The sequence below is a fragment of the Taudactylus pleione genome, unplaced genomic scaffold (genome assembly GCF_031769625.1).
Source record: "Taudactylus pleione unplaced genomic scaffold, aTauple2 ptg000860l, whole genome shotgun sequence".
Classification (NCBI taxonomy): domain Eukaryota; kingdom Metazoa; phylum Chordata; class Amphibia; order Anura; family Myobatrachidae; genus Taudactylus; species Taudactylus pleione.
The window spans coordinates 890,393-915,859 of NW_028285262.1; the positions used below are offsets into that span (position 1 = coordinate 890,393).

The window sequence follows — 25,467 nt, forward strand, 5'->3', positions numbered from 1 at the left end:
CACAGACTGCTATGTAGCCTATCCTATTCATGTGACCGCAGGCCCAAAGCCCCTCTCCCCCCACCCCTTACCAGCCACACACATATTGCCATACCTATCTCACCAATGTCACTGTGTGCCCTGTGCACAGGCTGCTATGTAGCCTATCCTATTCATGTGACCGCAGGCCCAAAGCCCCTCTCCCCCCACCCCTTACCAGCCACACACATGGTGCCATACCTATCTCACCAATGTCACTGTGTACCCTGTGCACAGACTGCTATGTAGCCTATCCTATTCATGTGGCTGCAGGCCCAAAGCCCCTCTCCCCCCACCCCTTACCAGCCACACACATGGTGCCATACCTATCTCACCAATGTCACTGTGTGCCCTGTGCACAGACTGCTATGTAGCCTATCCTATTCATGTGGCTGCAGGCCCAAAGCCCCTCTCCCCCCACCCCTTACCAGCCACACACATGGTGCCATACCTATCTCACCAATGTCACTGTGTGCCCTGTGCACAGACTGCTATGTAGCCTATCCTATTCATGTGGCTGCAGGCCCAAAGCCCCTCTCCCCCCACCCCTTACCAGCCACACACATGGTGCCACACCTATCTCTTGCATTGATGATGTCAATATATTTAGTTTTTTGTTCTTGCTCAGCTTTCACTTGACAGATGGAGATAAAACAAAGTGCAGGTTATTACTAGGAGTTTCCACTACACAATTATGTTGTTTTCATGACTATCTGTTCTTTAGTGTTTGTACTAACTTGGAACAAACAGACACAATAGTCTTATATTCGTATAGATGTTCAGGGAATAAATTAGTCTTTATTACCAGTTATTTATATAGCGCATATATATTACAGACACTCCTCTAGTCGCTCACGTCAGCCCCCGCCCCAGTGGAGCTTACACTCTATATTCTGTACCACATGGACACGCACAAAGTAGGGTGTGTTTTTTATTTTTTTTGCGGGGTGGGGGGAGATTTTGACTGAACATGGTTAACCTACCTGCATGTTCTTGGATTGCGGGTGTAAACCCAGAGAGGACATACAAACTTCATTCAGACACGGCCTTGGTGGGAATCCAACCCAAGACCTCAGTTCTGTGTGGCAGCAGGCTAATCACTGCACCACACCGCTTATTATGTAAGGATTGTAGCGCCCAGTGGTAAGCCTGATGCTGCCATCTTTAGTGCAGGAATAATCCTGTACACCCAAGATATTAACTCGCACAATGCAGCATCCATCCGGGTTATGGTGCTTACACACGGCCAGTTAAAAAGAACGATATTAACAATATCATTGATCGTTTATATCGTTCGTTTTTTGTTTTTTAACCCCCGAAACAACCAAACGATGGTCGATATCGACCAGGTTAGCCCGTTTGCTATAGGGACCTGTTACTTCGTTTTGGGGTTGGTGTATGTTGCTGGATGTTTAGTATCGATCATCCAGCACATGCAGGACGGTCAGACAACGATATCTGGTCATTGTCTGATCGCTGTGTGTGTACTGGACAATTTCCGTCATATTTGAATGGCATAACCCGGGTAGACTGAGATGTAGCATAGTGAACGGCCCCCTACAAAGGTTACTGCTATCTGCAAATTCAAAGTATAAGCGCTAGGGGGTCGGGCAGTGCTGACAAATCAGGGACTAGATGTAATTCAAAGACACCAAAAAAAGAAACCCTTAATATGTCTGCCCAGAGCAGGTCATCTAGAGAGCATCCCTATATAGGCCCAAACAGTTTGCCAATGGAAGGTCAGCATTAATACCATGCTGGAGACAGGTGTTCAGAGAATACATCCGACATCCTGCTCTCTGCCACCGCCGTCATGTAGATTGCCGCCTTATATGCCCAGGAAAATGGTCTCCAGAACACTAGCCGGAAAACCTGAGGGCGACCCCGCACCTTTCATGTAAAATAACAAAACTCTAGCCCAGTGTTTCCCAAACTCATTCCTCAGGGAACGCTAACAGTGCATGTTTTCCATGTCTCCTCACAGAATGACAAGTGGAATAATTAGCTCCACCTGTGGATCTTTTAAAATGCGTCAGCCAGTAATGACTACACCTGTGCTCAGACTAGGAGACATGGAAACCCTGCCCTGTCGGTGCTCCCTGAGGAATGAGTTTGGGAAACGCTGCTCTAGTCACATTGTCACAGCTGACGTATTATATACAGTATATTAGGGCATTTGTTTAGGTCTCTCTGTTCTTTGTTCTTGCCTTGTGTTTGGTGAAGGTGCATAATCGGGGACAATGATGGCTGCATGCCTTCATAGTTGATGATGTTTAAGACGTTAGTAAGTTCTCCCCTGGAAGCCGACATTATAACCATGGTGTAAGTGTAGGCGGTTTTTCCCCCATGGGTTTATAACGCTTTTTCTGTTGTTGCAGATTCTCTGTTTACAAGAGGTTCAAGAAAATCACTACCAGGAGCAGATCAAACCCAGTCTGGAAGCCTTGGGTATGTATGTATGTATGTATGTATGTATGTAGCATTGCACTATTCTGTATTTATCTGAGTATTTTCATACTCTTTTCTATTGGTGATACATTTATATCAGCTTTCTGGGCTAATGTAAAACGCATTGCCCGTTTTCAATGGGAAATTGCCCTAGTTTCTCATTGAAACCAGTCAGATTGTGTTTGGGGATCTACATACCAATTTTACAGACCTTTTATAATTTCTGTGTATTTTGATGTACATGGCGCCATGTAAATCGCAAACTAAAGAGAAAATTAACCATTAAAGGATCTCCCCATTAGTTTTATTTGGAATTCACGAAGATGTGATAAAATACAAAGTTCCACGTACCTGGGGCCCAGCTGTGTACGGCCTTAGACGAGCGTAGTCAGTGCATGGCCGCCATGATGGCTGCACACCGTGCGTGAGGACGTGTGATTGGGGAGAAGCACCAGTGAATACGATGTCCTGCTGATGTATGGGGATTTCCTGGTGCAATCATGGCCGCGTACCTGCTTATTGGGAGAAGCCCATGTATGTGTAGCTACGGGTAACGTGTGTATTACCTGTAACGGAGGCAGATTCAGTTAGCGGGAACCTGCAGGATGGTAAGGTAGCCGTAACGTCACCCGTGTGTGTTTACATCTCATAGAGGTGTGAGCAGGTTATCCTACTGTAATAACCGGAAATGTCCGCAGCCGGGCGTCTGACGAGGTTCCGACATCTTTATGCGATGTTCTATATATTCACTGCTTAAAGCATGGGTCCACTTTTTGTGAAGTATTTTAATACTGAAGAACTCTCAACCCCCTCTCCCAAACCAGCATCGTTTTGCTTTGTAACGTTTTCAAGAGTTATTATTTGGTTGCATAAAGTTAATCGTTCATCGCGATCAGAACTTTTACATGACTTTATGAAAGTCCTGAATGCGGCCGAAGTAAGGGAGCCGTCGGCTATTATTATTATTATCCTTTATTTATATGGCGCCACAAGGGTTCCGCAGCGCCTTACACAGTACAGAAACAAATGAGCACACAAGAACAACAGTTATTAACAGTACAAAGAATGCAGGACAGATACAGGATTAATATATTGCTGCATAACACCTAAATAAGCAGCATGGTGTCTGTAACCAAGTGATAGGTGCTGCTGCTGTATATTAAAGTATAATTAAGTAAAGGGGAAACACATGAGTGAAGAGGGCCCTGCTCGTGAGAGCTTACATTCTAAGCTATAGCCAATGCTCTGGTAATCTGTAATAGAACACGGCCAAGTTATCATGGGAAGAGAACTAATCATCGTCTTGTATTGCGTTATTAAAATTCATGTGAGGAGGAGATGCAGCTAATACTGCATTGGGTGTATTACTTCAGGGTAACAGGGTTTTCATTATTTGTTCCACCACTGATTTGTCGACTTTTGTGTTTTTATGACTAGTAACTGGCTGACTCCTGAATCTGCCCAGGACGGCACTGGTCTGGATGGAGGCCGGTCTGCTCTGTCTGTGGGCGCTATTATCTATATAATTATATCCTGTCTGCTCTGTCTGTGGGCGCTATTATCTATATAATTATATCCTGTCTGCTCTGTCTGTGGGCGCTATTATGTATATAATTATATCCGGTCTGCTCCGTCTGTGGGCGCTATTATGTATATAATTATATCCTGTCTGCTCCGTCTGTGGGCGCTATTATCTATATAATTATATCCTGTCTTGCAGGTTACTGCTGTGAGTACAAGGCTCGTACTGGAGATAAGCCCGACGGCTGCGCCATATGCTTCAAATCTGATAAATTTACTTTAAAGTTGGCGAAACCCGTGGAATACTACAGACACAACATAGCGCTGCTAGACCGCGACAACGTAGGCCTGGTGCTAATGCTGCAGCCCAAAACCGGAAGACTGGCCTCATCGGTCTGCGTGGCGAACACCCACCTGCTGTACAATCCCCGGCGAGGGGACATCAAACTCGCCCAGCTGGCCATTCTCCTGGCGGAGATCACGGAGGTCGCCCGATTGCATGATGGGAACTTCTGTCCCATTGTCCTGTGCGGAGACTTTAACTCCGTACCCGGCTCACCCCTACATCGCTTTATTAAGGAAGGGACGCTGAACTACGAGGGCATGACCATTGGGAAGGTAATAATCAGCCTCCTCATTCCAGGCCTGTCTTATTCTGTGCTAATTCCAGGTATAATGGACGTATTACAGCTCCAATAAAGCCATTTATATTGTCAGTGACAGCTGAGGGCTCACTACACGCGCTGGGAGGTGACTAAGGAGTATAATTACTAAGCAGCGATTATTGGTGGCACCGCATTCACTCTGCTTAGTCTCAACCGCTGAGAACTTAGAATAGAACATGGAAGCTTCATTGACGTTTTTACTAAATCTATAGTAACCTGCATAAGACAGGTGTGTTTTTAGAAACCAGTCCACAGAGCCCTAGGATCTGTGCCGTCCGCTATATTAAACAATAGTGACACTTTTTTGCAAATAAAAATTGGGGAGACGAGGAGCGTTTCCACTAACCAGCAGTAAGTTTTACAAGCCAGGCCTGCTAAAATTATAGAGGGGAGACCTGCGGTGTGGGGGGGGGGGGTCCCCCAATGCCATCTTTCCACCAGCCTAAGCCAGTTGGACCCAGGTTTGGGTTTCCTAGTTGGAGTTGACCTGCAGAAATTTTATGTCCTTCCTGAGTATTCCCAGCTCTAGTGCCAACCGCACCTGGGCTATTCCACCCCCCCCCCCCCCTCACCCATGTAGCAGTGGTTGTGGGGTTATAATATTATGTTTGCTGGTGTACTACAGGACCCAGCTAGCCATGTCATGCCCAATTTTAAAGACCCGCTTGTGTATAGAGGAATAATATAAAATGTTCTGTAAACGCCATTTACCTTTTTGTTTTGTATTTATCTTTTGTTTTGGGCTAGCCATACAATAACGGCCATACAATAACGGCCATACAATAATGGGGACTCCACACTCTGGGCATCCCTGGCTGTGCAGACGTTGGCGTGACCATATCCGGCGATTATCCTCTGCTCAGGAGCTGTAGATTGATATAATACAGGTCATCAGTGACCCTATAGGAAGCCATTGTAAGCCGGTCATGTGATTCCTTATTTGGGTAGAAGTTCACAATGCCAATATGGACGGGATGTCGACAAGACGTAATATCAACAGCCGATCTTGGGTTTAGTATAGACCCTGATGGAAAAACCACATGGTCGATATACCGACTGTCAACGTTTGACATGTCGTCCTCCGGAATATTGACTTTTTCCACTACGCCCCTCATTAGAATAATAGGTTCTAGAATAGATGGGAGGGGGCAATAAGTGGCCCTCCAGGTGACTGACCCATTAAGACGTGTTCAGGAAAAACCTGAAGTCTATAAGAGAAGTCCCGGCGTCTACAAGAGCTAAATATCTGAAGCCAGAATACGCTTATGTTGGGGTTCTTGCGCAGTGTAGGGGCACATCTGTGACGCACTGATTATCACATTACATGTAGGTCAGCGTTATAGAGGCTCAGTGAGCAGGTGAGTATCGGCCGGATATAGGTTAGCATTATAGAGGCTCAGTGAGCAAGTGGGTATTGGCCGGATATAGGTTAGCATTATAGAGGCTCAGTGAGCAAGTGGGTATCGGCCGGATGTAGGTTAGCATTATAGAGGCTCAGTGAGCAGGTGAGAATCAGCCGGATGTAGGTCAGCGTTATAGAGGCTCAGCGAGCAGGTGAGAATCAGCCGGATGTAGGTTAGCATTATAGAGGCTCAGTGAGCAGGTGAATATCAGCCGGATGTAGGTCAGCGTTATAGAGGCTCAGTGAGCAGGTGAGTATCAGCCGGATGTAGGTCAGTGTTATAGAGGCTCAGTGAGCAGGTGAATATCAGCCGGATGTAGGTCAGTGTTAGTCACCTGCTCACTGAGCCTATATCAGCCGCTTTGTATTATCTGAGATTGGTGAATGGCACAAGGCAGAGAAGGCTCCATTGCGGTTATCATCCAGTAAGATGTTTGTCTTGTAGGTATCGGGCCAAGAATGGTATCCCCGAGGACAAAGGATTTTATCTATTCCAATTTGGCCTGACAGCTTAGGCATCAACCAGAAATGCGTCTATGAAGCCCGTAAGGATGGCGAAAAGACAAGTGCAAAGACCTTCTCATCTGCCGAAAATATTTCCATGGGTACAGTTTATTTAATGGAACGTTGAACATCGTTATTGGTACAGGGGGTGCTCCTCTTCCAAACAAATTGTACATGTATTACACTAGTAGCATTTAGCAGGTGATGCATAAATGACTTTGTAAACGGCTCCTAGGCCTAATTGTGTGATCTATAAGATTGCGCCATATTACGTTATACTTTGCAACTAAAACCTTTTTACCCTCTTCAAAATGTTCTTTTGAAACCAGAAGCAAGACTTGGAAATGGAACATTACAGCCCCCAGCTTGTGCATTGGGACTATTCAATGTCCTGTGTGTGTCTTACTGAGGGATAGATGCGGGTATAGGGTCCCTGATGTCTGCTGATCCCTCCTCCCCGTACCTCCCATGTTGTGGGCAGTCATCCTATTATGCCAGATATGGATGTGTGGAAATTGGGCATCTACTGTTTTGTGTCACTGCTGCCTGCGTGTGCAGGACTCTATTAGTATTAGGGATCAACAATCCCTATATCTACAGGAAGTTGTACTTCACTTTGGATCATAAGAAAAACTCAACCACTCTAAATCCAGGTCTGAATGTCGTCCCCCACTGGGGACTAACGCTCTGTGTGTGACTTTCCAGATCTTCCTAATGTCCTATCAGTTATTTTCTGCATGTCTTTGACTCCGTAACACCTGCAGTGCCTGTAATTGTGGGGTGTATGTGGGTGTGGTGTTGTTTTTTTTTTTTTTTTTTTTTCTCCTAGATTTGGATTTATTTCATATCCAATATTCTGGAACTGCTGGAGTAACTTTTCAGTTTAAATAGTTGGAGATGTAATAATATGACCTATAAACAGATTTTTAAGATTGATTTTTTTTTTTATTATTTATTTATTTTCAGAACGTTTAAAAGAAGAAACCACTAAGGATGCGGAGCAGATAGAGGACGCGGATAGAAGGTAGGTCTCCATGTAGCGCGATGCTAAATAGAATTGACCAGTACAACCCATAGGGTCACCTTTATAAAACACTGCTATTGGGCCACAGAGGAGCGGCCCCTGACCTGTTACACTTAAAGGGGAAACTTGGATGATGACGGGGGGAGGGGGTTCTTTCCAGATGAGGGAGAGACTTATTAGTTATCAGAATTTTGGAGGGGTGAACTGACTGCTGATGCTATTTTCTCCTTCATCCACTAGGGGGCACTGGAGTTACAACACTGGGGTATAGACGTGGGTGGAGAAGAGCCTGGCACTTTAAACATTTCTAAAGTTGTGACTGGCTCCTCCCCCTCTATACCCCATCAGCTCAAGTTTTTAAAATGTGCCCGAGATAAGCCGGAACACTGTGGGGGGGCTGTCTCCAGCCCTATTGGATTTATGTTACTCCCATGATTTGATGAGGACAGGCAGCTGCTTTCTGCGACAGCCTGCCTGCTACGTGGGAGTCGCTGGGGAGGGCACCGCCATGGCTACTGCTGCCAGTCTCCGGTGCCCTGATGAGTAATCAAGTGAGACCTCAGTCTCAGTGAGATCCGCCACAGCAGAAGCTTGAGCTTGTGCCGATCCTCACTCCCCTTTAGCCCAGCACCCCAGCCGCAGCAGACTGTGAGTATACACACCGCTCATGATTAGCAGGAGCTGTATTAAGTCTGGGCTCTCGGTGCGGCACTTGGTGCCTGCACTGATGGGGAGTGACAGCTCTCCTCCCGATACAAGGGGAGGAGAATCGGACGGCCCTTGTATCGAATGTCGGCACCAGCCGGCAGCCCAGAAAACTAAATTTAAAGGAGAATCTGATGGAAATGATTCTTCACAGGAAGAGGAGGAAGGCGAGACGCTGGAGGACACTGATACGGAAGTCTTCTCTCGTGAGCCAGAACCACAGTTGCAAGGGATGGAGGCTTTGATCCTCGCCGTTTGTGAGGTCCTTCAGGTGTCAGATACAGATGTTCAGGAATCGGTGGATGCAGACCCGTTCGGTAAGAAACCTAAATCCACTGTTACCTTTCCTGTTTCCCTTAAAATAGACGAACATATGGCGGCTACCTGGAAACATCCAGATCGAAAGTTTCAACTTCCGTGCCGTTTTCTTTATCTGTAACCCTTTCCTCTAGATAATCGGAGTAGATGGGGAAACTCCTCCGCAGGTGGACTTTTCGGTCTCTCGCCTTTCTAAGAAGATTACCCTTCTGGCACCAGGCACTACGACCTTGAAGGACTGATCAGATGGCAAAATAGAAGTCACTCTCAAGACCATCTACGTAGCTGCTGGGGCTCTACTTAGACTGGCCCTTATCGGCTCTTGGGTCAACAAGGTGGTAGAAAAGTGGGCTGAGCATCTAGCGGAGGGTCTAAGATTGAATGCTCCTAGATCGGAGCTTATCACCCTAGCGGAACATATCCAGGAATCTGCTGTATACCTGGGAGAAGCTGTGCGTGATATAGGCCAGGTAGGCTCTAGGATTTCGGCCTCTGCTGTTGCTGCTCAACGAGCCATGTGGCTACGTTCCTGGCAGGCGGATGCGGAATCCAAGCGTGCGGTTGAAGGACAGGTGATCTCCTATTCGGTCCCGAACTAGAGAAATGGATCTCTCTAGCCACAGGTGGAAAAAATACCTTTTTGCCGCCTTCAGCACCTTCTCCACGCTGGCCCTCTTAAAGGGCCTTTCTTTCGTTCCTTTCGCACTTTTGCAAAATTCCAGAGCAGACCCAGGGGTGCTTCATCCTCTACCGGAGGAGGTCGTGCTAGAGGACCAAGCCAGCTCTCGTCGTCCTGAGCCCAAGCCTACCCATAAGCCTGTCTCATGACGGGCACCTGTCCCACCTGGGGAACTTCAAGGTGAGTGCTCACCTTCTAGGGTTTGCGGAGGTCTGGGCCAAGATGTGTTCGGACTCCTTGGTTTGCAGTTTGGTTGGTCAAGGCTACAAGATCGACTTTGCCTTTCCTTCTCCAGTTCGGTTTGTCACCACAGGTCTTCCTGTAGATCCGGAGAAACGTTTTGTCCTTCTGCAGGCCATCGACAGACTTTTGGCCTCAGAGGTCCTGGTTCCAGTTCCGACTCCCCAAAGGAACCAGGGTTTCTATTCAAATCTTTTCGTAGTCCCCAAACTAGATGGTTCGGTCTGACCCATCTTGAACCTAAAATCCATAAACCTTTATCCGTATTATCACGGATTCAAGATGGAATCCCTCCAGTCAGTGATTGAAAGAGGATGCGTATCTTCACATCCCCATTTGGAAACTGCATCAAGCATTTCTTTGCTTTGCGATTCTGGATTGCCATTACCAGTTTCAGGCCCTGCCGTTTGGCCTATCGTCGGCTCCCAGGGTCTTCACCAAGACAATGGCGGTGATTGCCAATCTTCGCTCACGTGGAGTCAACATTGTCCCATACTTGGACGACCTTCTCATCAAAGCATCGTCGAGGGGAAAATCTACTGGAACATGTAGCCTTGACACACCAGTTCCTCATTCAACACTGCTGGATCATCCATTTCCAGAAGTCCCAGTTGATGCCATCTCAACTGCTTCAGTTTCTAGTGATGATTCAGGACACTGTGTTACTGCAAATTTTCCTTCCTCCGGACAAGGCACAGGCTATTCGGGACTTTGGGCCTGATTCAGACTTGGGAATAGAGAGACACAAAGCACTTAACTGTGAACCTGAACAAACCATATTGCAATGCAAGGGGTGTAAATACATAAAAAAAATTTTTTGCATGTGGGGTGATACTGGCTGCTTTTGCATGTAGCCCACAAATACTGCACAGCTTTTATTATTACTCTACAATTTAGTTGAGAGAGATATCCCTCTCTATTCCCAACTCTGAATCAGGTCCTTAGTACGTCTAGTCCTCAAATCCAAACGTGTTTCTGTCCACCTTTTGCATCAGACTCCTAGAGAAAATGGTGGCATCTTTCGAGGCCATCTAGTTTCGGCAGGTTTCACTCCAGGACGTTCCAGTTGGTTCTTTTGTCCCAATGGTCCGGATCTCATCTGCATCATCTGGTGACCTTATCTCCGCAATCTCGGATTTCCCTACTTTGGTGGCTCCAGACGGATCGCCTACTGGCACGACGTCGATTCAGCATTTGCAGCACGGGCGCCAGTCTCCACAGTTGGGGGGCAGTGACCTTGAACAACCAGTACCAGGGACACTGGACACGACAGGAGTCTCTCTTGACAATCCATGTCCTGGAACTGCGAGCTGTCTATTATACTCTCATTGCAGCGGCTCCTCTGTTACGGGGGACACCGGTTCATATACAGTTGGACAATGCCACAGCATACATCAATCGGCAAGGGGGGACTCGCAGCCGTATGGCAATGCAAGAGGCAAGACACATTCTCAGATGGGCAGAAAGAAACGTCTCAGCAATCTTCATTCCGGGAGTTGACAACTGGGAAGCAGACTACCTCAGTCAGTAGGATCTTCATCCGGGGGGAATGGGTTCTCCATCCAGTGATCTTTCGGCGCCTGGTGTTCCGTTGGGGCGTACTTCAGATCTCATGGCCTCCAGGAGCAATCACCAATTACCTCTGTATTTCTGCAGGACGAGGGGTCCCAAGGTGGTAGGAGCGGATGCTCTGTCTCTACCCTGGTTATACGATCTGGTGTATCGGTTTCCTCCATTTCCTCTAATTTCCACGGGTGCTCAAGCGCGAGTTGGTGACAGTCATTCTGGTGGCTCCGGATCCGAGCTTGGTACTCTGATCTTCTCTTCCTCCTGGTGGACGATCCTTGGCCTCTTACGCTTCGATCAGACCTTCTGCAGCAGGGCCCTTTCGTTCACCCCGATTTACGTCATCTTCGCTTGACGGCTGAAACCGCCATTTTAAGACAGGGAATTCCGATTTAAGGTTGTTCAGACCATACTTCGGGCTCGTAAACCGGTCACCATGGCACATTACCATAGAATTTGGAAATCGTATGTGTCCTGGTGTGAGCTGCGTGGTTCCTCTACTACTTTCCATTTACGTGGCCGCCGCCTTTTTCTACAAAAAGGTATGGATATGGGGCTATGGTTGGGTTCCCTTAAGGTGCAGGTTTCTACATTAATCTGTTTTTTTTTTCAGCGTCGTCTGGAGCTGCTTCCTGAGGCTCAGGCTTTTCTCCAAGGAGTTTTGTGTAGAAACCTCCCTTTGTTCCGCCTACGTCCCCATGGGATCTTAACTTTGTTCTTTCTTTCCTTCAGTTCATGGTCTTTGAACCTTTGGCTGAAATTGCCTTTGAAATTCCTTACTGGGAAACTGATCTTGTTGTTGGCGCTGGCTTCTGCTAGGAGAGTTTCGGAATTGGGCGCCCTTTCTTGCAGGTCTCCCTACTATAGGACCGAGCGGTACTACGTACCTGCCCGTCCTTCTTGCCTAAGGTGGTGTCGGCGTTCCACATAAATCAACCTATTTTGGGATGTGGCACTGATGGATTAATCTGGAGCCTTGGACCCTCTGGATGTGGTGCGAGTCCTACGAATTTATGTATCTCGCCGTGAGGGGATCCATAAGACGGATGCTCTTTTTGTCCTTTATGATGCGGCCATTGGGGTTGGCCGGCTTCCAAGCAGACTAGAGCAAGTACCAAAATCCTGTTATTTCACTTCTTTATCAGGACCCACTGCGCATGGTATGCAGTCGGGAAGCCGGCGGACGTAATCCCGACGGCCGGCTTCCCGACTGCTTTATTCTGGCGAGGGTTAAATGACAGGTGTCTAAATCTAGACGCCTGTCATTTTACCGACCGCCGGGAGATCGGCGCCTGGCATCCCGATCGAGGTGATTCCGAGCGCGGGATGGGGGGGAGGGTTAGGTTTAGGGCTCCTGGGGGGGACTTAGGGTTAGGAACCCCCTGGGAGGTTAGGGTTAGGCGGCGGGGAAAGGGGGGGTTAGGTTAGTAAATACTTACCTGGGGACGATCGGGATTTTCACCCATGTCGGGCAGTCGCTGGGATTTGTACCGCCGGACGCAAGTTTCATACCGATTCCCTGCGCATACGCGGTCTTCTTACTGCACGTGTGGCGGCAATTACTGGGGATGGTTCTTAAGGGAACCCTCTCCTGGTAATATTGGCAACACAGTAGCCACAGCTTCTAATGCCATATGGAGGTGATGTTGGCTTCCCGGGGCCAATATTGGAATGCAAAAATCTGACCTATGGCTGCTGCTTCTGCTGTCAGTAATGGATATCGGTGGCATCTGCTACTTGTAATTGAATCTAATAATTATTCCTGCTGTTTATATTTATTTTTATGTCTTTTATGTGAAGTTCAGTCCTTTATTTAATACATGTTAATATTTCAATTCCAACTAATTGAATAGCGCTTTCTTTTTACGAAGGTTTTCCCCAAAAATATTTATATTTAAGTTTTTAAGAGCGCAATATCCTTAGAAAGCTGCAGTTTGATTAGTTATTTATTGTCACCAGTTAGACCAGCGCCCTGATGGTTATTTTTGTGTTATGTATCCTGCTAAGTCCCTCTGTGCACCCGGCCGTGGTCCCGTCTACGTACAGTGCAGTCACAGCGCTATTTGCATGTGTATTTTTCCTGTCGGATGTTCAATACAGGAGAGAATATATATGTATGTATGTATATGTGTATATATATATATATATATATATATATATATATATATATATATATATATATATATAGCTGCGTGGATCGGCACTCGCATATACAGTGGTCATCAACTCCGGTGCCCTCTGCATACATCCGAACAGCAAACAGACGGCGGCACTCGGAGACTTTCATGAAAACAAGTGTATTTAAATATTCATAACAGGCACCTGTTATATATATAAAAATTTGTGTGTATTTATAAAGCAAATATTGTATGGTTATGTATTTGGCACAGCAGGTCTGTGCACCGTAGGTCACTAGTATAGGAATACCTGCACCTGTGCCTCCAATGTCTCATTCTTGCTTCTCCAGGGTGGACCCCAGTTTGCAGCATCACTTCCACCTGTCCTCCGTATATTCCCACTTCTTCCCGGACACGGGAATGCCGGAGATCACCACCTGTCACTCCAAGTCTGCCATCACTGTGGATTACATCTTCTACTCCGCTGCGAAGAGCGACACTTTCACGCGGCCAGGTAGGAGACTGTATATGGCAGGTATATAATGGGTTTACTGTAACTACAATGGAAAAAGGGCGGCACCCAGAGCTTGTATATGTATAACAGTCACAGGTAGGTGTGTCGGAATCTGTATGATTTACCGCCGGACCCATGCCCGGTGGTTGGAATCCTGACAGCTGCATCCCGGCAGAGGAGGAAATCCCGATCGTCCAAGGTAAGTATTCTCTAACCCACAGGTTCTCAAACTCTGTCCTCAGGACCCCAAACAGTGCATGTTTTGCATGTTCCCTCACAGAATCACAAGTGAGATATTAGCTCCACCTGTGGATCTTTTACAACGTGTCAGTGAATAATGAGTACACATGTGCACCAGTTAGGTGACGTGCAAAACATGAACTGTGTGGGGTCCTGAGGACCGAGTTTGAGAACCACTGCTCTAACCTAATTCTACCCCCTAACCCTCCCTTAGAGGTGCCTAATCCTAACCTTCCCCCCCCCCCCCCCCCCCCCTCCCCGTGCCTAAACCTAACTCCCCTTCCCCGACGCCTAAATCTAAGTCCCCACCCGGGGGTACCTAACCCTAACCTCCCAGGGGGCTGCCTAAACCTAAGGGGGGGGGGCTAACTCTAAATCCCCCGCCCCCCTGGTTGTGCCTAATGCTAACCCTCAACCCCCGCGGCTATCCGTGTCCGGCGTCCCTTCGATCGGGATGTCGGGCTCGTGGCATATCGATGCCTGTCTTTAAACCCTTGCCGGGATATGACAGTCGAGAATCTGGTTGTCGGGATTAGGTCTGCCGGCTTACAGACTGCATACCGGTGTGTCGGACGTTTCAGTTTCTACTTCAGGGTCCATAGGGTATCCACAGGATACCTTGGGGTATAGGTGTGACGTCAGTCGCAGGGCACCAAAGAGTTAAGCTTTCAGCCTCCCAGGATGCACTAGGTCCCCCTCCTATACCCCGCCCCCGGGCCAAGGCACCTCAGTTTAGTTTGGTGCCCGGCCGGCGTCGGGTGCACCTGTCGGAGTGGGGGCTAGAAGAGCCCCTGAAGCTTTCTTCAGTGCAGCTGTGGCTGCACATCTGGATGTACAGCATGGACAGTCAGTCCTGACGTCCATGCTGTCTTCCCTACACCCCCGCCGGTACCAGAACGCCGGTACCGATCCGGGGATGCTGGTGAGCATCTGGGGTCACAGCTAGCGGTGACCCCAGATGTTCCGGACCATGGCCGGATCCAAGGGGGACAAAGGTAAGCAGCGGGGTCCCGTGGTGGGTCCCCGCTGGTCACATGGTCCTAAGTCCCCAGGCAGGGGGCTCCCTGGGGACTGGCTGCAGCGTGGAGCCAGGTACTGAACCTGCGCTTTCCACTACCCCCTGGGACAGCGGACCGCAGCAGAGTGGTAGCGCTGCGGCGTCCCAGGGGTTAAATGCATGCCAGGGGAGCGCGCCTTCCCTGTCTCACAGCCGGCGCCTCCCCCGCTGCACACAGCCCTCTCTGCACTGTGCTGACTGGTCCTGTGTCAGCGCTCCTCCCCCAGGCCAGCTTCTCTCTGCTCCTCGGCGGCCATCTTCTCTGCAACGCATGGTGAACGCTGCTGGAAGTCTGGAAGGAAGCATCGTGGTCTGGGTCCCCCCGCATACCTCTCCTCCGCTGTGGCTCAGGTCTGTGTATGCATCGCTGTGTCCTACCAGGCTCTGTGTCTGTGTAGTTGAGTGATCAGCGCTGTTAGTGCAGGAATTGTTATTTCTCTGCATTGTATGTGACTGTGCTAGCGCTGCCTGTAACTTTTCTTCTCTAAACTGTCAGCTTTATTACTGTCCCTGTATTTTCTGCTAAAGCCCTTGCGGTGCGGTGCGGTGCTGCAGGGTGGTCTCTCGCCTATTTAATACTTAATTGGTGAGAGAGGTCACATACGTGGTGCCATCATGTCTGAAAGTGATTTTCCCCTCCGGCTACAGTGTACCACGTGCAAAGTACCGTTAGCGGAGGGGGAGGGTAGCGCGGAGGGCCTTTGCCGGCAGTGTTTGTCCATGGCGCGGCCTATTACGGTTACAGCACCGGTACAGGAGCCGCCCTGGGCTTGTTTCGCTCAGGCGTTAACAGCTTTAGTGGTCCAGTTAGCTCCGCAGCCCGCGTTTACTCCGATGGGTTTGTCCCAGCAGTCTGTGATGTCGTCACCCATGCAGGGGTTCCCACGACAATTGGTGGTACCCCACAGTCTCCCTATTTCCCCGCTCCCGGGTTCTCAGGAGCCAGCGTGGGTTAACTCCCTGACGAGTTCTGTACAGCACTTGTCGGATGTGTTGCAAGGGGAGTCTGTGATGCGGCCTCATAAAAGACCGGTGGCGTCTCTGTCCGCTCCTTATGAGGATGACGAAGGGACGTCTGATGATGGGGAGATTCTGGATCCTTACGATCAGGAACCTCTCCATACTAAGGACGCTGATGCTAAGTCCAAAGTATATATTCCTGGACTTATTCGGGCGGTCCGCACAGCCTTGGTGATTGAGGACGAAGTTCCCCCAGCGGCTAAATCTAAGTGCCTTTTTCAAAGATGTGAAGGGCGATGCCACAGTCTTTCCTCTTTCGGGTCAGTTGGTGGACCATTTAGAGGAGGCGTGGAAACAACCTGGCAAAAGATACCAGCCGCAGAGACGCCTGGCGGTGGCTTATCCGTTCGCGGATAATTATTTTGCTAAGTGGGAATCCCCTCCACAGGTGGATTCTCACGTGACCCGTCTTGTCCGTAGTGCCACATTGCTGATGCCATCCATGTCCTCCCTTAAGGATGCTACGGACCGCAAGGTAGAAATCTGCCTGAAGTCCGCTTATTCCCTTGCAGGGGGGGCAGCACGGCCGGCTATGGCCATTTGCTGGGTTGCCAGAGCGATGGAGCGCTGGGCGGATTCATTAGAGGCTTCTTTTGAATCCGACTGTCCGGCCGAACAGGCGGAGTTGATTGGCAATCTCCGTGATTCGGCCACCTACATCAACGAGGCGGCTCTAGACATTAGTACTCTGGTGTCTAGAATTTCTTCAGCAGCGGTAGCTGCTCGTCGCACCTTGTGGCTGCGATCCTGGAAGGCGGACGCAGATTCCAAGAAAGGTCTGGAAGCGTTGCCGTTTACCGGAGAAGTTCTCTTCGGTCCGGATCTGGATAAGATTGTGGCCACGCTGGCGGCAGCCAAATTTGCTTGTCTCCTGTCGGCCGCTGCTCCTTCTGGTTCTGGACTATCGTCCTTTCGGTCATCTAGGGCCCAGGGCAGGCCCAAACCACAGTCGTTTCCTCGACAGGCTGGCCCTAAGAAATCGGTCAAGCCCCGGAAACAGGCATGGAGTACCAGACGTCCGGCCCCCAAGCCAGATGACAAGCCTGCGGCCTGACGGTCCGGGTCTCCCCTTGGGGGATCCCAGGGTGGGAGGCCGCCTGCTGCAGTTCTCCCGGTGTTGGTCGTTCACTACGACAGACACTTGGGTTCTGGAGGTGGTCTCCCACGGGTACGGAGCTGCGGAAGGTATTGCACACTATGCTCCAGGCTGGAGTTATAGTGCCTGTTCCATTCTCCCAGAGGGGCCAGGGTTTCTATTCAAATCTATTTTTGGTACAGAAACCCAATGGGTCATATCGTCCGATTCTCAACCTCAAAGCACTCAACAAGTCTTTGCGGGTCCCGAAGTTTCGGATGGAGACCCTACGTTCCATCATTCTGGCGCTGGAACCTGGGGACTACATGGTGTCATTGGACATACAGGACGCTTACCTGCATGTCCCTATTCTTTTGCGCCATCAAGAGTTCCTCAGGTTTGCAATCAGCAGCGACCACTTCCAGTTTCGGGCGTTACCTTTTGGCCTGGCAACAGCACCACGTGTTTTCACCAAGGTGATGGCGGTCATGGCGGCTTCTCTGCGGCTGCAGGGAGTCCGCATGTTGCCGTATTTGGACGACCTGTTATTGGTGGCAGGATCTCCAGAGCTCCTTTTACGCCACTTGGACCTGACCATTGCACTGCTGCAACGGCACGGCTGGCTAATCAACTGGCAGAAGTCCACTCTAATCCCGTCTCGGAGGATTCTGCATCTTGGAGCCTTATTGGACTCGGGACAGCAAAGGATCTTCGTGACGGAGGACAAGATCTCTGCTTTACAGTCAAGGGTGCGCAGTTGTCTGCACAGCCGCCGGGTGTCCTTACACTCGGCGATGAGGTTACTGGGCTCCATGGTGTCGGTGTTCGACATGGTGGAATACGCCCAGTTTCACTCCAGACCTCTGCAGCACCTGATCCTGTCCAAGTGGAACGGGCTGACTCAGTCTCTGAAGTCCCAGACGATTGTGCTCACCCAGGAGGTTCGCCTGTCCCTTACGTGGTGGTTACAGACGACCCACCTCAACAAGGGACGTCCGTTCTGGGTTCCAAATTGGGTCCTGTTGACAACGGACGCCAGTCTTCTTCGGGGCTGGGGAGCAGTTTCGGGTCCACACTTGTTCCAGGGCAGGTGGACGCCGACAGAAGCGGAGCTTCCAATAAATATCTTGGAACTCCGTGCGGTCTTCAATGCTCTCCAGCAGGCACAGCGGTTTCTCCAGGGTCGCCCGGTGCAGGTCCAGTCGGACAACGCTACCACCGTGGCCTACATAAACAGGCAAGGAGGAACTCGCAGTCGGGCGGCTCTCGTAGAGGTCTCTCGGATCCTGGTTTGGGCGGAGCGCAATCTTCCGGCCATATCAGCGGTCTTCATCCCGGGAGTGCTCAATTGGGAGGCGGACTTTCTAAGTCGCCAGGACGTTCATCCGGGGGAATGGTCCCTGCACCCGGACGTTTTTCAACTACTGGTGGACAGGTGGGGTCTTCCAGAAATCGACCTCATGGCGTCCCGGCACAACAACAAGTTGCCGGTGTACGGGTCTCGCACAAGAGACGAAGGGGCGTCTCTGGTGGATGCTCTGTCCGTCCGGTGGACGTTCCGGTTCGCATACCTGTTCCCTCCGGTCTCCCTTCTTCCACGGGTAATCCGGAAATTCAAACAGGAAGGAGGGACGCTCCTGTTGATAGCTCCCGCGTGGCCCAGACGGCACTGGTTCTCAGACCTTCAGGGTCTGTCCGTGGACATTCCTCTGCGGTTGCCGCTACGACCGGACCTTCTGTCTCAGGGTCCTTGCCTTCACCCGGACCTGACTCGGCTGTCTTTGACGGCGTGGCTGTTGAGACGGCCATGCTGAGGTCCCGGGGGTTTTCCAGCTCTGTGGTGCGGACCATGTTACGAGCTCGGAAACCGTCTTCCGCGAGGATATACCATCGCGTGTGGCATACGTTCTTCCAGTGGTGTCGACCGAGAGGTTATGCACCGCGGGAGTTTCGTCTGTCTCGGATTCTCGCCTTCCTGCAAGCGGGACTAGATCATGGGCTTCGCCTTGCTTCTTTGAAGGTACAGGTTTCGGCCCTATCTGTCTGGTTTCACCGTAGGATTGCTACAATCCCGGATGTGCGCACCTTTATGCAGGGTGTTCTCCGCATTCAGCCGCCCTTTGTTCCACCTGTGGCGCCTTGGGATTTGGCTGTGGTCCTGAGGGCTCTCCAAGGACCGCCGTTTGAACCACTGGGCTCAGTGGATCTTAAATGGCTAACAGCTAAGACTGTTTTCCTTCTGGCCATTGCTTCGGCCAGACGTGTTTCTGAGTTAGGGGCTCTTTCTTGTAGACCCCCTTTCTTGGTTTTTTATGGGAACAGGGCAGTGCTCCGCACTCGGCCCGAGTTTCTTCCCAAAGTTGTTTCCCAGTTTCATATTAACGAGGAAATAGTTGTTCTGGCCTTTAACTCACCGGGTCTTTCCGTGGGTGAGGCCTCTTTGGATGTTGTGCGGGCCTTAAGGACTTATGTTGACCGCACTTCTTCGTTTAGGAAGTCGGACGCTTTGTTTGTCCTCTTTGGCTTCCGTAAAAAGGGTTGGCCTGCTTCAAAGCAAACTTTGGCAGCCTGGATCCGTATGGCTATTTCTGAAGCTTATCTTCATGAAGGCCTACCGGTCCCTCCTTCTCTGAAGGCTCATTCCACTAGGTCTGTGGGTCCTTCGTGGGCAGCTCGACGTGGTGCCTCGGCAGTTCAGATCTGCAAGGCTGCTACGTGGTCTTCTGTCCATACCTTCGTGAGGTATTACAGGTTTGACACCTTCGCCTCTCAGGATGCTTCCTTCGGGCGGCGGATTCTCCTTTCTGCACAGGAGCGTCCCCACCCTTAAAGGATACTGCTTTGGGACATCCCCAAGGTATCCTGTGGATACCCTATGGACCCTGAAGTAGAAAATATGAGATATGGTAAGAAACTTACCCTTGTTATCTCTATTTCTACGAAGTCCATAGGGTTCCACAGGACTCCCGCCCTGTCGCACCTGTGCTGCAGATGGGCTTTGCTCTGGTCACCGGTTTTCCGTCTCCCTCTGGTGAGAATGTGATTCTTGTATGTGTCCAGATCTTTGTTCTCTCTCTTCCTTCTCCTCCTCCGGCCTATGGCTTGGTAACTAACTGAGGTGCCTTGGCCCGGGGGCGGGGTATAGGAGGGGGACCTAGTGCATCCTGGGAGGCTGAAAGCTTAACTCTTTGGTGCCCTGCGACTGACGTCACACCTATACCCCAAGGTATCCTGTGGAACCCTATGGACTTCGTAGAAATAGAGATAACAAGGGTAAGTTCTTACCATATCTCATATTTTTAATAACCACCTTCAAGGACACAGATAAAATATCTGTCCTTGAAGATGGTTATTCAAACCGAAATGTCGGACGTACCTACCGGTGACTGTTGTGTTATAAGGCTGGAGGTACAGGGTAGTACATAGTGCCTTGCAAAGCAATAAACGTTAGTGACTGAGGACATCCGCAGCCGCTGTGCATGACCTGTAGATGAGTGGAATGGTTTTCTCTCTCCAGGCAGCAACGTTCCAGGCAACGGGCTGCAGCTCCTCGGGAGGCTGCTACTTCTCACCGAGCAAGATCTATGGAGCGTCAATGGCCTTCCCAACGAGACCAACTCCTCCGATCACCTGTCGCTGCTCGCCAGGTTCAGGCTGGAGGTATGACCTCTCCACGTCCTTTCGTTTTAGTTTTTTTTTTTTTTTTTTCTTTTACACATTTTTACTGAGAACTCAATGGAATAACACCAGGCGTCATGGAAGACTGCGGTTGTTTATTTATTACAGTTTTTATGAATGCGTTTTATATTTTTTATTTTTGCTGGTTTAAAAATAATGTGTGTTTGTATTAAGCTTTGTGCCACCTGTATAGCGCCCAATGGCAGGGCGGAATATGTAAATTATTTTCTGAAGAAAAATAATAAAATTTAAACAATCAAGTGTCTTATGGCCCTGTGTAACCTAAAGGAGTGCGGAACCGTTACATGCCAGAATTGTAACTTTCTATATTTAAAAGTAACACATTTATCACTGTGGATATCTACAAAATCGGGACTGCTGGATGGAAGCACTGCTAGAATTATTTCACATTTTACTTGTATAGTGCCAGCACGCTCCATCGCACTCTTACCTGAGAATCTAAACCGGATGGGAGACCTGTAGGGCCTTGTGCAACGTTATACTGTGTGCCCATGTCAGGAGCTGAATTTGCGTGGTGTGGTACGGCACTGATCCAGGCGCTATAGTGACACCGAAACACAGCAGTAAGAGGATGTATGGCCCCTGTACACTGACTGCACATCTCACTTACTGGTGCAGGTACTATAGTGACACCGAACCACAGCAGTAAGAGGATGTATGGCCCCTGTACACTGACTGCACATCTCACTTACTGGTGCAGGTGCTATAGTGACACAGTAACACAGCAGTAAGAGGCTGTATGGCTCCTGTACACTGACTGCACATCTCACTTACTGGTGCAGGTACTATAGTGACACAGTAACACAGCAGTAAGAGGCTGTATGGCTCCTGTACACTGACTGCACATCTCACTTACTGGTGCAGGTACTATAGTAACACAGCAGTAAGAGGCTGTATGGCCCCTGTACACTGACTGTACATCTCACTTACTGGTGCAGGTACTATAGTAACACAGTAACACAGCAGTAAGAGGCTGTATGGCCCCTGTACACTGACTGCACATCTCACTTACTGGTGCAGGTACTATAGTGACACAGTAACACAGCAGTAAGAGGCTGTATGGCCCCTGTACACTGACTGCACATCTCACTTACTGGTGCAGGTACTATAGTGACACAGTAACACAGCAGTAAGAGGCTGTATGGCTCCTGTACACTGACTGCACATCTCACTTACTGGTGCAGGTGCTATAGTGACACAGTAATACAGCAGTAAGAGGCTGTATGGCCCCTGTACACTGACTGCACATCTCACTTACTGGTGCAGGTGCTATAGTGACACAGTAACACAGCAGTAAGAGGCTGTATGGCCCCTGTACACTGACTGCACATCTCACTTACTGGTGCAGGTGCTATAGTGACACAGTAAAACAGCAGTAAGAGGCTGTATGGCCCCTGTACAGTGACTGCACATCTCACTTACTGGTGCAGGTACTATAGTGACACAGTAACAGCAGTAAGAGGCTGTATGGCCACTTACTGGTGCAGGTGCTATAGTGACACAGTAACACAGCAGTAAGAGGCTGTATGGCCCCTATACACTGACTGCACATCTCACTTACTGGTGCAGGTACTATAGTGACACCGAACCACAGCAGTAAGAGGATGTATGGCCCCTGTACACTGACTGCACATCTCACTTACTGGTGCAGGTGCTATAGTGACACAGTAACACAGCAGTAAGAGGCTGTATGGCTCCTGTACACTGACTGCACATCTCACTTACTGGTGCAGGTACTATAGTGACACAGTAACACGGCAGTAAGAGGCTGTATGGCTCCTGTACACTGACTGCACATCTCACTTACTGGTGCAGGTACTATAGTGACACAGTAACACGGCAGTAAGAGGCTGTATGGCTCCTGTACACTGACTGCACATCTCACTTACTGGTGCAGGTACTATAGTAACACAGCAGTAAGAGGCTGTATGGCCCCTGTACACTGACTGTACATCTCACTTACTGGTGCAGGTACTATAGTAACACAGTAACACAGCAGTAAGAGGCTGTATGGCCCCTGTACACTGACTGCACATCTCACTTACTGGTGCAGGTACTATAGTGACACAGTAACACAGCAGTAAGAGGCTGTATGGCCCCTGTACACTGACTGCACATCTCACTGGTGCAGGTACTATAGTGACACAGTAACACAGCAGTAAGAGGCTGTATGGCTCCTGTACACTGACTGCACATCTCACTTACTGGTGCAGGTGCTATAGTGACACAGTAACCCAGCAGTAAGAGGCTGTATGACCCCTGTACAGTGACTGCACATCTCACTTACTGGTGCAGGTACTATAGTGACACAGTAATACAGCAGTAAGAGGCTGTATGGCCCCTGTACACTGACTGCACATCTCACTTACTGGTGCAGGTGCTATAGTGACACAGTAACACAGCAGTAAGAGGCTGTATGGCCCCTGTACACTGACTGCACATCTCACTTACTGGTGCAGGTGCTATAGTGACACAGTAAAACAGCAGTAAGAGGCTGTATGGCCCCTGTACAGTGACTGCACATCTCACTTACTGGTGCAGGTACTATAGTGACACAGTAACAGCAGTAAGAGGCTGTATGGTCACTTACTGGTGCAGGTGCTATAGTGACACAGTAACACAGCAGTAAGAGGCTGTATGGCTCCTGTACACTGACTGCACATCTCACTTACTGGTGCAGGTACTATAGTGACACAGTAACCCAGCAGTAAGAGGCTGTATGACCCCTGTACACTGACTGCACATCTCACTTACTGGTGCAGGTACTATAGTGACACAGTAACACAGCAGTAAGAGGCTGTATGGCTCCTGTACACTGACTGCACATCTCACTTACTGGTGCAGATACTATAGTGACACAGTAACCCAGCAGTAAGAGGCTGTATGACCCCTGTACACTGACTGTACATCTCACTGGTGCAGGTACTATAGTAACACAGTAACACAGCAGTAAGAGGCTGTATGGCTCCTGTACACTGACTGCACATCTCACTTACTGGTGCAGGTACTATAGTGACACAGTAAAACAGCAGTAAGAGGCTGTATGGCCCCTGTACAGTGACTGCACATCTCACTTACTGGTGCAGGTACTATAGTGACACAGTAACAGCAGTAAAAGGCTGTATGGCCCCTGTATACTGACTGCACATCTCACTTACTGGTGCAGGTGCTATAGTGACACAGTAACACAGCAGTAAGAGGCTGTATGGCCCCTGTACACTGACTGCACATCTCACTTACTGGTGCAGGTACTATAGTGACACAGTAATACAGCAGTAAGAGGCTGTATGGCTCCTGTATACTGACTGCACATCTCACTTACTGGTGCAGGTACTATAGTAACACAGCAGTAAGAGGATGTATGGCTCCTGTACACTGACTGCACATCTCACTTACTGGTGCAGGTACTATAGTGACACAGTAACACAGCAGTAAGAGGCTGTATGGCCCCTGTACAGTGACTGCACATCTCACTTACTGGTGCAGGTACTATAGTGACACAGTAATACAGCAGTAAGAGGCTGTATGGCCCCTGTACACTGACTGCACATCTCACTTACTGGTGCAGGTACTATAGTGACAGTAACAGCAGTAAGAGGCTGTATGGCCCCTGTACAGTGACTGCACATCTCACTTACTGGTGCAGGTACTATAGTGACACAGCAGTAAGAGGCTGTATGGCTCCTGTACAGTGACTGCACATCTCACTTACTGGTGCAGGTACTATAGTGACACAGTAACAGCAGTAAGAGGCTGTATGGCCCCTATACACTGACTGTACATCTCACTTACTGGTGCAGGTGCTATAGTGACACAGTAACACAGCAGTAAGAGGCTGTATGGCTCCTGTACACTGACTGCACATCTCACTTACTGGTGCAGGTGCTATAGTGACACAGTAACACAGCAGTAAGAGGCTGTATGGCCCCTGTACAGTGACTGCACATCTCACTTACTGGTGCAGGTACTATAGTGACACAGTAACAGCAGTAAGAGGCTGTATGGTCACTTACTGGTGCAGGTGCTATAGTGACACAGTAACACAGCAGTAAGAGGCTGTATGGCTCCTGTACACTGACTGCACATCTCACTTACTGGTGCAGGTACTATAGTGACACAGTAACCCAGCAGTAAGAGGCTGTATGACCCCTGTACACTGACTGCACATCTCACTTACTGGTGCAGGTACTATAGTGACACAGTAACACAGCAGTAAGAGGCTGTATGGCTCCTGTACACTGACTGCACATCTCACTTACTGGTGCAGATACTATAGTGACACAGTAACCCAGCAGTAAGAGGCTGTATGACCCCTGTACACTGACTGTACATCTCACTGGTGCAGGTACTATAGTAACACAGTAACACAGCAGTAAGAGGCTGTATGGCTCCTGTACACTGACTGCACATCTCACTTACTGGTGCAGGTACTATAGTGACACAGTAAAACAGCAGTAAGAGGCTGTATGGCCCCTGTACAGTGACTGCACATCTCACTTACTGGTGCAGGTACTATAGTGACACAGTAACAGCAGTAAAAGGCTGTATGGCCCCTGTATACTGACTGCACATCTCACTTACTGGTGCAGGTGCTATAGTGACACAGTAACACAGCAGTAAGAGGCTGTATGGCCCCTGTACACTGACTGCACATC

General features: G+C 49.3%; 1 protein-coding gene across 3 annotated transcripts in view; it reads left to right on the plus strand.

The window, feature by feature from the left end:
* Positions 1-21,016, plus strand: part of ANGEL2 (angel homolog 2) — a 59,736-nt gene extending 38,720 nt beyond the window's left edge. For all 3 annotated transcript variants that reach the window (XM_088458850.1, XM_088458847.1, XM_088458848.1), the window contains exons 4-9: positions 2,397-2,466; positions 4,187-4,605; positions 6,500-6,659; positions 7,525-7,582; positions 13,558-13,721; positions 20,631-21,016. In XM_088458850.1, coding sequence (XP_088314976.1) covers positions 2,397-2,466; positions 4,187-4,605; positions 6,500-6,659; positions 7,525-7,582; positions 13,558-13,721; positions 20,631-20,779 — 1,020 coding nt within the window. In that variant the 3' untranslated portion in view covers positions 20,780-21,016. The remainder of the gene's footprint in view (positions 1-2,396; positions 2,467-4,186; positions 4,606-6,499; positions 6,660-7,524; positions 7,583-13,557; positions 13,722-20,630) is intronic.
* The last annotated feature ends 4,451 nt before the right edge of the window (positions 21,017-25,467 follow it).